General features: G+C 47.1%; 1 protein-coding gene across 1 annotated transcript in view; it reads right to left on the minus strand.

Annotated features, from left to right (window-relative positions):
• Positions 1–15,575, minus strand: part of PTGIS (prostaglandin I2 (prostacyclin) synthase) — a 79,812-nt gene that overhangs the window by 50,394 nt on the left and 13,843 nt on the right. Inside the window, exon 3 of the mRNA XM_010835120.1 lies at positions 14–363. Within this exon, the coding sequence (XP_010833422.1) occupies positions 14–363 (350 nt within the window). The remainder of the gene's footprint in view (positions 1–13; positions 364–15,575) is intronic.

Below are 15,575 nucleotides of genomic sequence, written 5' to 3' on the forward strand. Positions count from 1 at the left end.
GGGGGCACGTCACCGCGTGCGGCGCGGGTCAGCAGCAGCAGCAGCAGCAGCGCGGCCAGGAGGCCGAAGACCACGGCCCAGGACATGGTAGGGCTGGCGTCCAGGCTGAGGCGGCGGAGCGCTGGAGGCTGGCTCGGGGGCTTCGGGGCCAAGGGGACCCGGTCCCGGGGCCGACTCCGCCCCCAGCCCACGCCCCGCCCACCCACCGGGGGCGGGGCCCGCGAGCGCTCCAGTGTCCCCAGGGCGGGTGGGATCGCTCCCGGGCTCAGCTCCCAGGAGCAGGCTCCCACCCGCTGGCCCTGGAGAGGGGGCTTGGTCGGACGAGCTGTGGAAAGTGCGGCTGCCGGGGAGGGGAGATGCTAGCTGGAAGGGAAGGCGGACGACGGGAGGGGTGATGTAGGAGAGAGAGGGGGACTACAGGGAGGGAGGGGTCCTGCGGGGGGGCGGTGGGTGCTGTTGAGCAGAGATGGGGGACCTGAAGAAGAGGAAGGAAAGGAGTATGGGGGGCACGGAGGGGTGGCGGGGATAGAGAGGCAAGTGCTAAGATGAGGGGTCCCATGGCGGGAGAGGAGAGACAGAAGTGGGAGGGGCAGGAAGGGGCCTTTCCTCCACCCTCCACCAAAGTATCGGCCACCACGGAAGACTCTCCCCCTGCCTTCCCCTCGCCCCCTCCCCCCACCACTCCCCACTCCCCACCCCAGAAGGGCTGCTGCTGCTGCTGCTGCTAAGTCGCTTCAGTCGTGTCCGACTCTGTGCGACCCCACAGACGGCAGCCCACCAGGCTTCCCCTCCCTGGGATTCTCCAGGCAAGAACACTGGAGTGTTGCCATTGCCTTCTCCAATGCATGAAAGTGAGAAGGGCTAGAGACCATTAATTAGTTTTCTATTCTGTTGGTCCAAGTGCAGTGGGGTTGGGCTGGATTATATCGCCCCTATATTGCCTTCAATAATACTTTGGCCACCTGATTGCAAAGAACTGACTCACTGGAAAAGACCCTGATGCCAGGAAAGATTGAAGACGGGAGGAGAAGGGGACCACAGAGGATGAGATGGTTGGATGGCATCACTGACTCAATGGACATGAGTTTGAGTAAGCTCCAGGAGTTGGTGAAGGACAAGGAGGGCTGGCGTGCTACAGTCCATGGGGTTGCAAAGAGTCCGACTCGAATGAGTGACTGAAGTGAATTGAACTGAACCACGGTGGAGTGGACGCAAGAGCTCAGGGCATCTGGCTTTGAGTCCCCATTCACAATTGTAATGGACAAACCAATGAGCCTGAGTCCACCACCTGTTCCGGAGCACAGTACACACTCAGAATACGGTGGCCATTGTCACCATTACCTGGTGCTTAGAGTGCTGGCTGGGCTTCCCAGGTGGCTCTGTGGTAAAGAATCCGCCTGCCAGTGCAGGAGACATGGGTTCGATCCCTGGGTCAGGAAGATCCCCTGGAGAAGGGAATGGCAACCCACTCCAGTGTTCTTGCCTGGAAAATTCCATGAACAGAGGAGACTGGTGGGCTACAGTCCATGAGGTCGCAAGAGTCAGACACAGAGTGCTGGTCTCTGGTGCCAGTGGCTCTGCAGGAGACCAACCCTTGGGGGCTGGCAAGAACTGGGCTCCCAGCTGGAAGGCCTGGACCTACACACCTCCCACCCCCATTTACATCTGGGAAACCTTGGCTTCCCTGGTGGCTCAGACGGTAAAGAATCTGCCTGCAGTGCAGGAGACCCGGGTTTAATCCCTGGGTTGGGAAGATCCCCTGGAGAAGGGAATGGCAACCCACTCCAGTGTTCTTGCCTGGAAAATTCCATGAACAGAGGAGACTGGCGGGCTACAGTCCATGGGGTCACAAAGAGTTGGACACAACTGAGCACTAACCTTGGCCGGGGAACTTCACCTCTTTTAAGCCACTTCCTTGTCTGGGAACAGAGAGGTCAGAGTTGTACTTTACCTTGGCAGGTTGCTGTGAAGAATCCACGAGAGCTTGTCAGTGAAGGGAATCACAAACTAGGAGTGTTGCCCACATGTGAGTTTTCCGAGGCCGTGGGGCCGAGCATGGAGGTAGGACCCAGGAGGTCTGATTTTAATCCTGTGTCTGCCACTCACTGCTTGGTGAATTAAGGCAGGTTTTGTTTCATCTTACTGATAGCCCTTGGAGGAGTTGTTACTCTCCCCTGGCCTCCTGGCTTCTGCCCTCATCTCTCTGCAATGCATACTTCTTACAGTAGTCAGAAGGACTTTTCTAGAACCTCAGTCAGATCCTCTAGTGAAGCCTACTCAGAACCTCCATGGTTCCACGTTGCTCAGCCCACAGGGTCCTGTAAGGACTTTGACCTGCCCCCAACCACTGTTACCTCCCTGCCCTCCTCTCTCCTAGCTCTGCTCCAGCCACACCCACCTCCTGTGCCCTCACGAGTGTGCCAGACTCACTCCCACCTCAGGGCCTTTGCACTCACTCCTCCCTCTGGCTGGCCACTCCTCTCAGATCTGTGCACAGCTGGCTCTTTTCACTGCACCCCTCACCCCTCCGTCCCTGCTCAGTTGTCATCTCCTCAGAGAAACCCTCCCTGTCTGCCTGTCTGTTCTCGAGCAGCCCCACCAACCTTGTCTGTTGCCTTGAACCGGTTTGTTTTTCTTGACAGTACTTAACATTTCCTGCTATCATATTAAAGATTCATTTATTTGCCTGTTTAATGTCGGCTGTCAAGGCAGTTGGATGACCCTCGTGCGGCCTCCAGCAGATTTAGAACATCAAGAGTCAAAAGGAGTTTCTTGAACCACTTGTTTATTTATCCAGCTTACTTGCCGGTGAAGCCAATAATCCCAAAAAGGCCATGGAACGGGCCCTGGAGGGTTTTCTCCAAATTTGGGGAGCCCCACAGGGCAGCCTTCTGGCAACGGGGTTCACAGCTTATCTTGGCGAGTGCTAAACAGGGTGACCCCAGGTGGTCTGCGCCTCATCCTCTAGCCGAGATGCCTCATGGGTGAAATGGGGATGAGGTGAGGAGGAGGTGACCTGATCCAGGCGGCACACCTGTCAGGGTGCCGGACCCTCAGTGAGCGGCAGTGGGAGTCGGTTGCCATTAGCATTTATTCCAGCCCAGCCTCTCACCATATGAGATCAAGGCTTGGTCTCAGTTTTCTCGTCTGAAAAATGGGAAGGACAGTTCCTTCCTCATAAGACTATTATAAGGGCTGAATTAAATGATGAGGGAATGAAATCCCTTAGCACAGGGCCTGCTACACAGTAGGTGCTCAATAAATGTTATCTCTGCCATCCCACACCCTTGAGTGCAAACCACCATCGCCTCAGCCCAAATGCCCCCCACCCATAAGATGTCCTTCTTCCCCTCTCTTGTACCCCCCCACCCAGAAGGAGGTCAACGGTTCACATACCAAGGAGAGAAGAACATCTGGGGGCTTCTCCCTAGCGAGTGGAATCTGATTTTGTTCAGGCATCAAACAGGTGTTTAGGGAGATGGCCCCACCCCTGTTCCCATGGAGTGAACCAGCAACGGCCTGAGCCAGCCAGGAACATCCCTCTTAGATGGGCACCATCTGGACATTTGTTGGGGGCTTCTGGGAATTTTTTCCTCCTTATTCGCCTCCTTATCTTTGGGGGGGGTGCATTTGGTAAGGCATTTGTGATGGGGGCATTTCTTGAGGGAAGGCCAGGAAAATGACAGAACCCCAAACCAGAGCTGCTGAAGAACTGTCCCTGGAACCACTCACCTCCAAACTTCTTGTTTAATGAGATAACCAAACGCCTGTGTTGCTGAGGACACCATGAGTCAGATTTTCTCTTCCTTGCAGCCAAAACCTTCCCCAACTAAGATGACTTCAGTTATGGCTGTGCTGAGGACCACATGAGGTCATCAGGCGTCCAAAGCACCTTGGCCCCGGGGAGCATTCAAAAATGTCACTTCTCTTCGTTAGTTTTGCTTTTTTTTTTTAACAGTTCAGTCTTCCTATGCTTATCAGGCTAATAGAGGATTCAGCTCTCCAGTTATGGCATATTGCAGGAATAGGCAGGCTCTGAAAAGTAGTAGAAAAATCCCATACTCTCCTGACCCGTGAGGACTGACAGGGCCCTGCAGAGGGTAGGGCTGGTGTGGCCTCAGGAATAAAGAGGAGGTACAACGGCCCTAAGGGTGACCGCTCAGCCCATGAAGAATGGCTTGAGAACCAGGTTCAAACCCCAACATTGCCCACCCGCTTGCTGCATGAAACCTAAGCAAGGACTTCCCTGGTTAAGAATCCACCCGCCAACGCAGGGGACACAGGTTTGATCCCTGGTCTGGGAAGTTCCCACATGCAGCGGGGTAACCACGCCCGTGAGCCACAACTGCTGAAGCCTGCGTGCCCTCGTGCTCCACAGGAGAAGCCACCGCAATGAGAAGCCTGCACCCTGCAACCAGAGTGTAGACGCCACTTGCCACAACGCCATTGCTGTGTGTGGCAATGAAGACTCCTCACAGCCATAAATAAATAAGGACACGACTGAGCGACTGAACGAAAAAAAAAAAAAAACCTAAGCAAGTCACTTCATCTCTCTGAGCCTCAACTACCTCATCTGTGCAATGGGCATGTTGCTGGTAGTGATGTTCACAGGCAGACATCCAGTGGAAAGTGAAGCATCTCAGCCTTCATCTGAAAAGTGAAGCCCACATGTCAGGTGGACTTCAGGAAAAGATTCCTTCCCTCCAGTTCCATCAGAGGCTGCCACCCAGTGACAAGCATCCTGGACTTTCCCCGGTAGGCGTCTCGGTATGTCCAGATGTCTGCTGTCCACTAGAGCAGAGACATCTGGACAAAGCCCCAAGCCCGCCCGACCTCCACTCTCTTATCTGAATGTGGTCGGGTCATAAGGATAATGTCAAGTAACCGACTCCTTCAGAAAACGAGGGGGCGTCGCCTGGGAAAGGGCAGCCCTTCCTACCCCATGCCCCTGCTTCCTCTCTGCCAGGTTCATGTCTGCATCCTAAAGGTCACAAACCAAACAGTCGGCTACACACACAGGATGACCAGCTCAGCCTGGCTTGCCCAGACTTCCCTGGTTTTAGTTCTGAAAGTCCCACATCCCAGGAAGTCCTTCAGTCTTGGACAAGCACGAACATTGGTCACACTATCGGCCCACATCTGTAGTGCGTGAGTGGGTGAGGCTGGCCGGAGATTGGTTCAGCGACTGACTGCCGTCTTAGACCCTGAGGAGAGTCATCGTCAAGTCACACAGCTAATTAACTACCCCAGAACCATCCTGTGGTAGATGAGAACTCGGTCTCTAATTCTGACACTTTCCCTGTATTGGAATTAAACACACACACTCTCTGCCACATGTCTGCAGTGCCTCCCATTATGGACAGAGAATATCCCCCTCACCTAGCCATGATGGAGTGCCAGTTCTGAGAAAAGATACAAGAGGAGGGGGACTTCTTTGGTGTTCAGTGGTTAAAACTCCATGTTTGACTGCAGGGGCTGTGTGTTTGATTCCTAGTCAGGGAATTAAGATCTCACATGCCACCGATGTGACCAATTAATAAATAAAATTAAGTTACTTTATATTTAAAAAAAAAATTTAAATGTGTGTACCTTAAAAAAACCAAAACCTACAAAGGAATCATGTATCTCCATGTGACCTTCTTGGTTTCTGCCATTGGCCACAATCCATGAAACAAGACTGAACTTAGCCTGCAGCCTAAAGCAAGACTCCACAGCTGACCTGTAGAGCTGTGAGTGAGGAAAATGAGAATTTGCTATTAAAAGTCATGGAGGTTTTGTGGATTTTGTTAGACCGCAAAAACTGACTGTTCTAGGCTTTATCTCTTAACATCTTGGAGTCCATTTGGTTAGATGTTCTTTGTACCAGTTTGACACAGAATAATCTACTTTCCATACTTTTCATATCTGGTTTTCTCATCTGTACAAAGCGATAATGGCAGGGCCTCCCTCCCATGGTTGAAAGGACTCAAGAAGGTCATGGGTCTAGTTCACATAGTAGGCCCTTAATAAAAGGATTTTATTAGAGAAGTATAATTCTTTCAGCACTCGCTTGCTGACCATATATTTACCAGCACTCTGTTAGCCTCTCTGTCAAGAATTGTAGAGGAGGAAATAGAGAAGGCCAACCTTCCCCATTGTTTCCATTTTCCAACAGGAGTAGGAAAAGATTAGAGGCAGAGGATGGAGGAAACGACCTCTTTTCCCACATCCAGGCCTTGGGGCTGAATTGTCTGTATGGTGGGGGCATGTCTGTGGATTAGGACACTTGAGGGTCTCTAATGAACAGGGATTTCAGCTATAATAAGGCCAGCCTCCAGCGTCCTTCCCTGAGGAGAGCCAGGATTATGTGGGGAATGGAGTCGGCAGAAAGCCCAGAGGCGGGTGGTGGGGGAGGGCGCAGCTACCCAGATGGAAGCAGGACTGAGCTGGGTGGGCTTCTGTTCCACTTTCCCAGGCGAATTCCACTTGTGCCTCATCTGGGGCTGAGAGATGATGCTCGCGGGTTGTCCTGCCCGTGTTCCAGGCTATTTGCCGGGGAGGGAGTGGGGGGGGTGTGGGGGGCGGTGAGGGGGGTGGCAGCGATGGGTGGGAGGAGAGGGATGGGGCTAGGGGCTGGGGGGATGGGGCTGCAGTGAGTGTGCGCTCCTTTGATGCCCCAGGAAAAGGGGCTGAGGCGGCCCCATGGCTCCCAACCAGCTGCCTTGGCACTTCGAAATGGAAAAAATGAGGCCGCCAGACTTCAGTCTCCTCAACTCCCTGCTGCCCTGCCTGAGCGCCAGCCTGACCCAGAAGATAAGGAGAAAAAAGACCTGTGTTGGTCAGATCCACAGACGGACCTCAAGTGCTGGCCATCCTGCCACCTGCAGCGCCCTGAGAGCCTTCGGACCTCTGCTTTCTCATGTTAAAAAGGGGACAACAGTCAAAACTACTCTGTTTATGTCTCAGAGGAACTGAAAGGACCCAATAAGAGGATGGGAATAGGAAAATGGTTGCAGAAGGTAACATATTCCCCTCCTCCTTCTAGAAATTATACCAAAGTATCAAAGAGAATGAAAAGGAAAAAAACCCACAAACTCCATTTATAGGAAAACCACGTTCCCAGGTAGCTCAAACGGTAAAGAATATGCCTGCATTGTGGGAGACCCACGTTCAATCCCTGGGTTGAGTAGATCCCCTGGAGAAGGGAATGCAGCCCACTCCAGTATTCTTGCCTGGAGAATCCCATGGACAGAGGAGCCTGGAGGGCTACAGTTTATGGCTCTCAAAGGATTAGACACATCTGAGTGGCTAACACACACAAGAGAGGGTTATAATTCATAGGCTTTATACTATGTGTGAAATTTCCAAAAGTGGCTTTGAAATAGGGCAGAAGTCATACAGGAGGTGGCGAGTGGGTTCAGAGATGGCAAATCTTAGAAAGAATCAGCAAAGATGTGTTTTCTGGGAAGGAGTGTTTATCTTGAGATGAAAAACTGGATTCTTTATTTATAAAACTGAAGGTAGAGCCAGGGTGAGTAGCCAAAGCCCTGTTGGACCTGATTTGATTCTGAGAAACAGAGATGATGTAACAAAGAATTAGAGAAAGGAGACAAATTTTTAGGGAACAGTGTGTCTCTTTGACAGGGAGGAGATAATCTTTTAGTTATAAAGTCCAAGAAAGTACCCTCCTTCTTCCCATAGAGACAGTCAGTAAATACCTGACCCAGGAAGACCAAGCCCTTTCAATGACATGCTAAAAAAAAGACAAGTGTAAAAGCCTTGATACCATGGTATTATAATAAACTATGCAGAAAAGAGCATAAAAATCTATCACAAGTGAAAAATGTTATATCCAAATAATTTTGGCATGAATTAAAAATTGAATGAGCAATGACCTCTATGAAGGAAAATAATAAAACAGATATAGTTGAATGACTCAGGAAGAAGCTGGCAGGCAATAGGAGGTAATGAATGTGAGCTGGCAGAGCTCAAGAGAAAAACAGAAGGGAGGAAACCACAGAAATGAAGACAGACTCGGAAAGAGCATGAAGGAGGACGGACCTTGCAGAAAATACAGCGAGGGACATGGATGACAGAGGGGAGGAGAGGGAAAAATGAAAAAGAAGGGAAAAACGCTGAAGAAAGACTAGAAAGGAAATAACAGGTAAGGGAGAGCCAATGTATGCATAATCGGAGACTTCAGCGGAGAAACACAAAATAAGTGAACAGGACAATATGTAGATCCAATTCAAGAAAACTTGATATAAAAGAAGCCTCACACGTGCTCAGTGAAAGGTGACACTATGTACCAGGGAAAACGACCCAGAACAGCCGTCACTGAACCACAGGCTAGTGAAGCTATTTTACATTAAAGGTAAAGAAAGAACCCTTTAGACAACCAGGCAAAAAAAAACCAGACGGTCTCATTTGCAATATCAGGGAGCCAGAGTGTAGAATTCAATGCTGATACATCAAGTGATTATACTACAAGGGTGTTTAACAACACAAAAGTAAGCGGTAAAAAAGATCGACTGAAATTAGAAAATGGAGGGAAAGAGAAGAGAGGATGAGAAAATGTAATTTTATAAGAGGGAACTAATAGACACTGTCTTAAAAAATAAAGGACTAAAGATATATGCGTAAAGTTAAACAATAGACAAAAACAAAAACAGACAAAAACTTTCCTAAATATTGGAAGAACTATCTACAAGAAACACAGCAAATTTTTAAAAAGCAGACATCATAGTGGAATACTTTTAATTACTTTCCCTCCCCCACCCCCCCCAAAAAAAAACACAAAAAAACCAAAATGGAAGAATTCTGACTACCTGTATCATTAGAGCAATTAATGGACTTCTCTGGTAGTCCAGTGGTTAAAATTCTGTACTTTCAATGCAGGGGACAAGGGTTCAAACCCTGGTTGGGGAACTAAGATCCTACACAGACCCTAATGCTGGGACGGCAGGCGGGCAGGAGGAAAAGTGGGCAACAGAGGGTTGGATGGCATCACCAACTCAATGGACGTGAGTTTGAGCAAACTCCGGGAGATAGTGAAGGACAGGGAAGCCTGGCATGCTGCAGACTTTCGGGTCGCCATGAGCCAGACATGACTTAGCCACCGAACAATAACGGCATAGCAATAAATATAAATGTGCTTAGTTGTGGAAAGAAAGAACATTTTCAGATTGAATCACAAAACAGAACCTGATTTTATGTTGTATAGAAGACAGTCACAAAAATAAGCGACTGAGAAGGATTAAACATGAAGCAGGAGAGGTATAATATATCAGACAAATGCAAACAAAATGGAGGGAGAGATTGCAGTCTTCTATGAGATGATATTAGAGGAGGAAAGCAGTAAACGAGATGAAGAAGAGCTCTGTCTCGTGCTAAGGGTTCAATTGTCATTAAAGACAGGAAGATGTGAGCAACTATGTACAAAATAACCCCAAAGTTGGTCATTTAAGAACTTAAGGCATTTCTCTCCACCTTTGACAGATCAAGAAGACAGAAAATGAACACATAGAAGCAAAAATAATGAACATATATCAGACTACAAAGAGCTTCAATGATTTTTTAATATTTTAAATAGTACAAATGATACTCTCAGGTCATAATGCAATAAGATTAGGAAAAAATAATACACTGATTTAGGAGGGTATATTCACCTTGAAAGCTGAGCTTTCAAGCTGAGCGCTGAAGGAAAGCTGAGCCCTGAAAGAAAACTGAGTGCCGAAAAATTGATGCTTTTGAACTGTGGTGTTGGAGAAGATTCTTGAGAGTCCCTTGGACTGCAAGGAGATCCAACCAGTCCAACCTAAAGGAAATCAGTCCTGAATATCCATTGGAAGGAGTGATCCTGAAGCTGAAGCTCCAATACTTTTGCCACCTGATGCAAAAAACTGACTCACTGGGAAAGACCCTGATGCTGGGAAAGACTGAAGGTGGGAGGAGAAGGGGACAACAGAGATGAGATGGTTGGATGGCATCACTGACTCGATGGACATGGGTTTGAGTAAACTCCTGGAGTTGGTGATGGACAGGGAGGCCTGGCGTGCTGCAGTCCATGGGGTCGCAAAGAGTCAGAGACAACTGAGTAATTGAACTGATTCACCTTGAAATGTTTTAACCTATCTCTTATCTATTTAATGAAAGAGGAAATAAACCCAATATTGAAGAATTATCAAAACAATGATAATAGAAGTTCTATACATCAAAACCTGGGAGATTCATCTAAAGCAATATTCAGCCATAAATATCCTTATTAGCCTTGGCTCAGAGGGTAAAGAATCTGCCTGCAGTGCAGGAGAGCCAGGCTCAATCCCTGGGTCAGGAAGATCCCCTGGAGAAGGATATGGCAACCCATCCCAGTATTCTTGCCTGGAGAATTCCATGGACAGAGGAGCCTGGCAGGCTACCATCCATGGCGTCGCAAAGAGTTGGACACGACTGAATGACTAACACTTTCATTTTATCACTAAAAAAAGAAAAAGAAGAAACTGAATTAAGCATTTGACTCAAAAAGTTTTATGAAAAGGAATGATTGAACCAAACAAATGGAAGGAAAGCAAAAGTAACGAATATGAATAAAAGCAGAAATCGTGGAGATGCAAAATAGAAAGAAAAAAAAAAAAGGAAAACAAATAAATCCCCAAGGCTGCTCTTTTGATGATGGCAGGGAATGGAGGCAACAACAATAAAACAGATAAACAGTTCACACAATCCGGGAAAAATGGACGAAGTGTAAATATGTGGAGTAAGACATGATAAGGAGAGAATTAGCCACAGGGGGAAAAAAAGAGAAAATTAAAAGGATCACAAGAGTCTGTTTTGTTTACCTCTATATAATTAAATTTGAAAATATAGATGAAAAGGATAATTTGTCAGGAAAATATAAGTTACTACTTGGCTTCAGAACAAACAGAAAGCAGACGGAGTCCCATAGACGTGCTTCACCAACTTTAATGGACACACAAAGCACCTGAAGTTGTTGTTGTTGTTTTTTTTTAATTCTCAGGGCAACTGTTTAACTTTTTGGCATGCAGGATTTTAGTTCCCTGACTAAAATCCTGATAGGGATTGAACCCACGCCCCCTGAAGTGAAAATGTGAAGTCTTAACTACGGGGCCAACAGGGAAGTTCCTCATCCAAAGTTCTTATTCAAGTTCAGACTCTGGTTCTGGGATTTTGCCCAGGATCCTGAATTCTATATGGTCCCAAGATGCTCTTGCTGTATTTGGTAAGTGTCAAGGTCATAGAAGAAATAGAGAAGGCTGACAAAAATCTGCCCACAAACAAGCCTATCTTATGAATTGTGCAGTCAATTTCTATGAAACTTTTAAAGACTAGATCATTCTGATACGGAGCAGGACCCTACGGCCCTTGCCCCCTTCACCACGTCCTCTGCCTATCTCTTGCCTGTGGAAAACTTGAGTCAAAGAGCAAGTTTAATCACGGAAATGAGAACATACAAAAACAAAGGAAAACAGTGAAAGGAAACCAAATAATAATAATATAGTCATTAAGCACAATCAGGAAATGGCAACCCACTCCAGTATTCTTGCCTGGAGAATCCCATGGACGGAGGAGCCTGGGGGGCTACAGTCCACGGGGTCACAAAGAGTCGGACACGACTGAACGACTTCACTCACTCACTCACTCAAGCACAATCAAGGACCTTTAGTTCCTTCTCAAGGACTATGGATAATATTCTGAGCCATATCCTGTGAGCTGTCTTATAGATACTGAAACTCCAGGCGAAGGAACTTAACCACATGATGACCAGACTGGACCCAGGACACGAGCTGCCACAATTCCAAGCACTCGCTACAAAGAAATAGGAATGAATGGACCCTGGAACTGAAGGTTGACTGGACCTAAAACAAACAGGATGATGCTGGTCAGACCACCGATGACCAATTTGAAGATGACAGTCAGAGATCTCTGTGCTGTTTCTGCATGTAGCCCCCCATCCCTCCACCATTTCTGTCTATAAAAGTTCTTGCTCCTCTGGTTGCCAGTAGGGGCGAGTTGGGGTTTGGACAGACGTCCACCACTCCCCTCCACCCCCAGTTGCCGGCAAACTTTCCTTTCCACCAACCTGGCTTGTTTACCGGCTTTTGAGTGTTGAGCAGTCGGACCCACCACACTCTTTCGATAACAATTCTAAGGTAGTTAAATTTTTTGAGAGCAAGGCAAGGAAAGAAAACTTTACAATTATTTTTATGAAGCAGATATCATGTTGATAGTTAAGCCTGACAAGAACTACACAGAGTAACAAATTTCACTTGTGAGTAATAATGCAAAAATCCTATTTTTTCAAGTTTTCCAGTGAAGTATAGTTGATTTACAGTGTTTTGCCAATCTCTGCTCTACAGCAAAGGGCCTCAGTTATACACATGTAGGCATTCTGTTTTTATATTCTTTTTATTAAAGTTTATCACAGGATATTGAATATAGCTCCCTGTAATGTAAAAATTCTAAATAAAATTTTAGTAAACAGAACCATAAGAAAAATACAAAAATAAAGAAAAATACATCATGACCAACTGGGTTTTATTCTAGGAATGCAAAGCTAGTTCAATACTGCTGCTGCTGCTGCTAAGTCGCTTCAGTCGTGCCCGACTCTGTGCGACCCCATAGGCGGCAGCCCACCAGGCTCCCCCGTCCCTGGGATTCTCCAGGCAAGAACACTGGAGTGGGTTGCCATTTCCTTCTCCAATGCAGGAAAGTGAAAAGTGAAAGTGAAGTCGGTCAGTCCTGTCTGACTCTTAGCGACCCCATGGACTGCAGCCTACCAGGCTCTTCCGTCCATGGGATTTTCCAGGCAAGAGTACTGGAGTGGGGTGCCATTGCCTTCTATTAGAAAACCTATTAATGTAATTCATGAGGAGAAAGATTGTATAGTTCTTCTTAAGGCTAAAAGGGCATTTTGGAAAGTTCGACATCCATTCTTTATAAAAACTCACACACGTATTCAATAAGAATTCATGGATACTCAGTAAAATAGAAATAGATATTTATCTCTTAACATGGTAAAATATATTGGAGTACATCATACTTAACTGGAAAAACCCCTGGGGCATTTCCACTAGAGGACCAAGACAAAAATGCCCATTTCACTGCTATAGTTTAACCCAGAACTGCATATTTAAGATAGTATTGGATGTACTAATCAGTACAAATGGATGACATAAAATTGTCAGTGTTACACATAACGACTCTGTGTGTAGGAAACACAAGATAATTCAGGAAGGTTCTGAGATACAAAATTAACGTGTATAAATCAGTAGCTTTCGTATATTGCAGCAATCACCAGTTGGAAGATATACTGAAAGGAAAGTTCCCATCTACAATAACAAAATTAAGATTGAATGTTGTTGTTGTTCACTTGTGTCTGACTGTTTGTGACCCCATGGACAGCAGCTGCTCAAACTCACGTCCATTGAGTCAATGATGCCATCCAACCATCTCATCCCTCTGCCGGCCCCTTCTCTCTTTTGCCTTCAATCTTTTCCAGCATCAGGGTCTTTTCCAAAGATGTGGCCAAAGTATTGGAGCTTCAGCTTCAGCACCAGACCTTCCAGTGAATATTCAGGGTTGATTTCCTTTAACTGACTGGTTTGATCTCCTTGCTGTCCAAGGGACTCTCAAGAGTCTTCTCCAACACCACAATTCGAAAGCATCAGTTCTTCGGTGCTCAGCCTTCTTTATGGTCCAACTCTCACAACTGTTCATGACTACTGGAGAAACCAAACCTAGGAATAAAATTAAACAAAAGATGAGTAAGACCTACCCAAGGAAAACCTGAATTCACTATGGAATGACCCAAAACATACTTAACAAGTTGAAAGGTACACCGTGATTTCAGATGGCACGTTTCATCATGCAAACAATGTCTGTTATCCCTAAATTGATTTATAAATCCTTGTTATTATAATAAAAGTACCATCAGCCTTTTAACCAGAGAAGCTAATTTTAAAATTAATCCTATGAAAAATTAAGCAAGCGAAAATATCCAAGAAATCTCTGGAAGAGAGGGGAACAGCCTTATCAGACGTTAAACCATGTCATAAAATCTCAGTAATTCAGACACCGTGGTACTGGGCTGTCTTGATAGATTAATGGAACAAAACTGAAAGCCCAGAAATATATTGAATCCTTTCAGGAATTTAGGATGTGATGAAGTTAATGTGGCACATTGTATTATCTTGGTTTTCTTTTTGTTGCTGTTGTTTTGTTTATTACCACGCTAAGCAGCATGTGGGATCTTAGTTGTATTTTCTAAAAATACTTGGAAACGATAGTAACAGATCCACTCTAGGGAATTGAGAAGGGGGGGCAGGGGCTTGGGGAGCAGGAATCACAGGGTGTAGGATGCCAATATTTTTTTCTGCTGAGCACTGGTTCCCCTTAAGTTTCTGGTTCTCCCAAGAGAGAGTCTGATTGGCTAGCCTTGGTCATGCGTCCACCCACTGATCTGGATGGACAGTCAAACAAGGTGAGAAATGTTGAGTCCCCACAGGAGGACCAGAACGTGGGGTGGGAAGGTTGGAAGTTGGGCAGAGATGGCCACATGCCCATTTCATAGATGAGGAAAGGGAAGCCCAGAGACAGACAGGGATTGGCGAGGCCACGGAGCCCAGGGACAGTGGATTCTGGGATCCGACCGGAGGCCCCAGCTGCCTTTCCCCTCCTGGGGCTCCAGGGTGGTAGGGAAACAAGAGGGCCTTGTGACCCTGGCAGGGATGAATGGCTGGCTCCTGGGGACACACCCTGACCCAGATGAGGCCTCCGCAGTTCAGGAAACCACCTCACACTGAGCTGCATTCAGGAGCTGAGATCTCCTCTTTCGGCTCCTCTTACCGTGGATAGACCAGACCCCCCTTCACATGTGGCCCTGAGGTTTTTAGAAGAAGCCTGGGGGGAAAAGCCTATTTTTCCAATATATAAAGCACTGCATGGACCAAATAAAACATGTCTGGGGTGCAGCCCAAGGATGGCTAATTTGTAAGTCCTGGAATGCTCCTTTCTGCACACAAGCGTTAAAGCCCTATTTTCATAGATACTACGAGGCTTGTGCTAGGCTTGCAGACTTCCTCACTTTGAATTCAGACATGCCAAGAAAAATCAAGTGCAGCAATTATGAGTGAGGGATATTCTGGAGCCAGAGAATCTGGGTTTAAATCCCCAGCTCTGCCACATACTGTGTGGCCTCAGGCAAGTCATTTAACCTCTCTGGGCCCCAGCTTCCCTTGGTGGGGGGTGGGGACGTATGTAAACCGTGTCTTTGTTGTTGCTGTTGTCCAGTCACTAAGTTGTATCCAACTTTTTGCAACCCCATGCAGCATGCCAGGCTTCCCTGTCCTTCCATATCTCCCGGAGTTTGCTCGAATTCATGTCCATTGAGTCAGTGATGCCATCCAACCATCTCGTGCTCTGCTGCCCCTTCTCCTTCTGCCTTCAATCTTTCCCAGCATCACATGGAGTAAAGGCCACAAAAGGGCCTGCTATTGTCCTTGGTTCTGGGTCCGATCTTGTCATAAGCTTCATGTGGTTAAAAAAAAGAAAAAGCAAAACCTTAAGCCAGGCTAATC

The sequence above is a fragment of the Bison bison genome, unplaced genomic scaffold (assembly GCF_000754665.1).
Source record: "Bison bison bison isolate TAMUID 2011002044 unplaced genomic scaffold, Bison_UMD1.0 scf7180017864038, whole genome shotgun sequence".
NCBI lineage: Eukaryota > Metazoa > Chordata > Mammalia > Artiodactyla > Bovidae > Bison > Bison bison.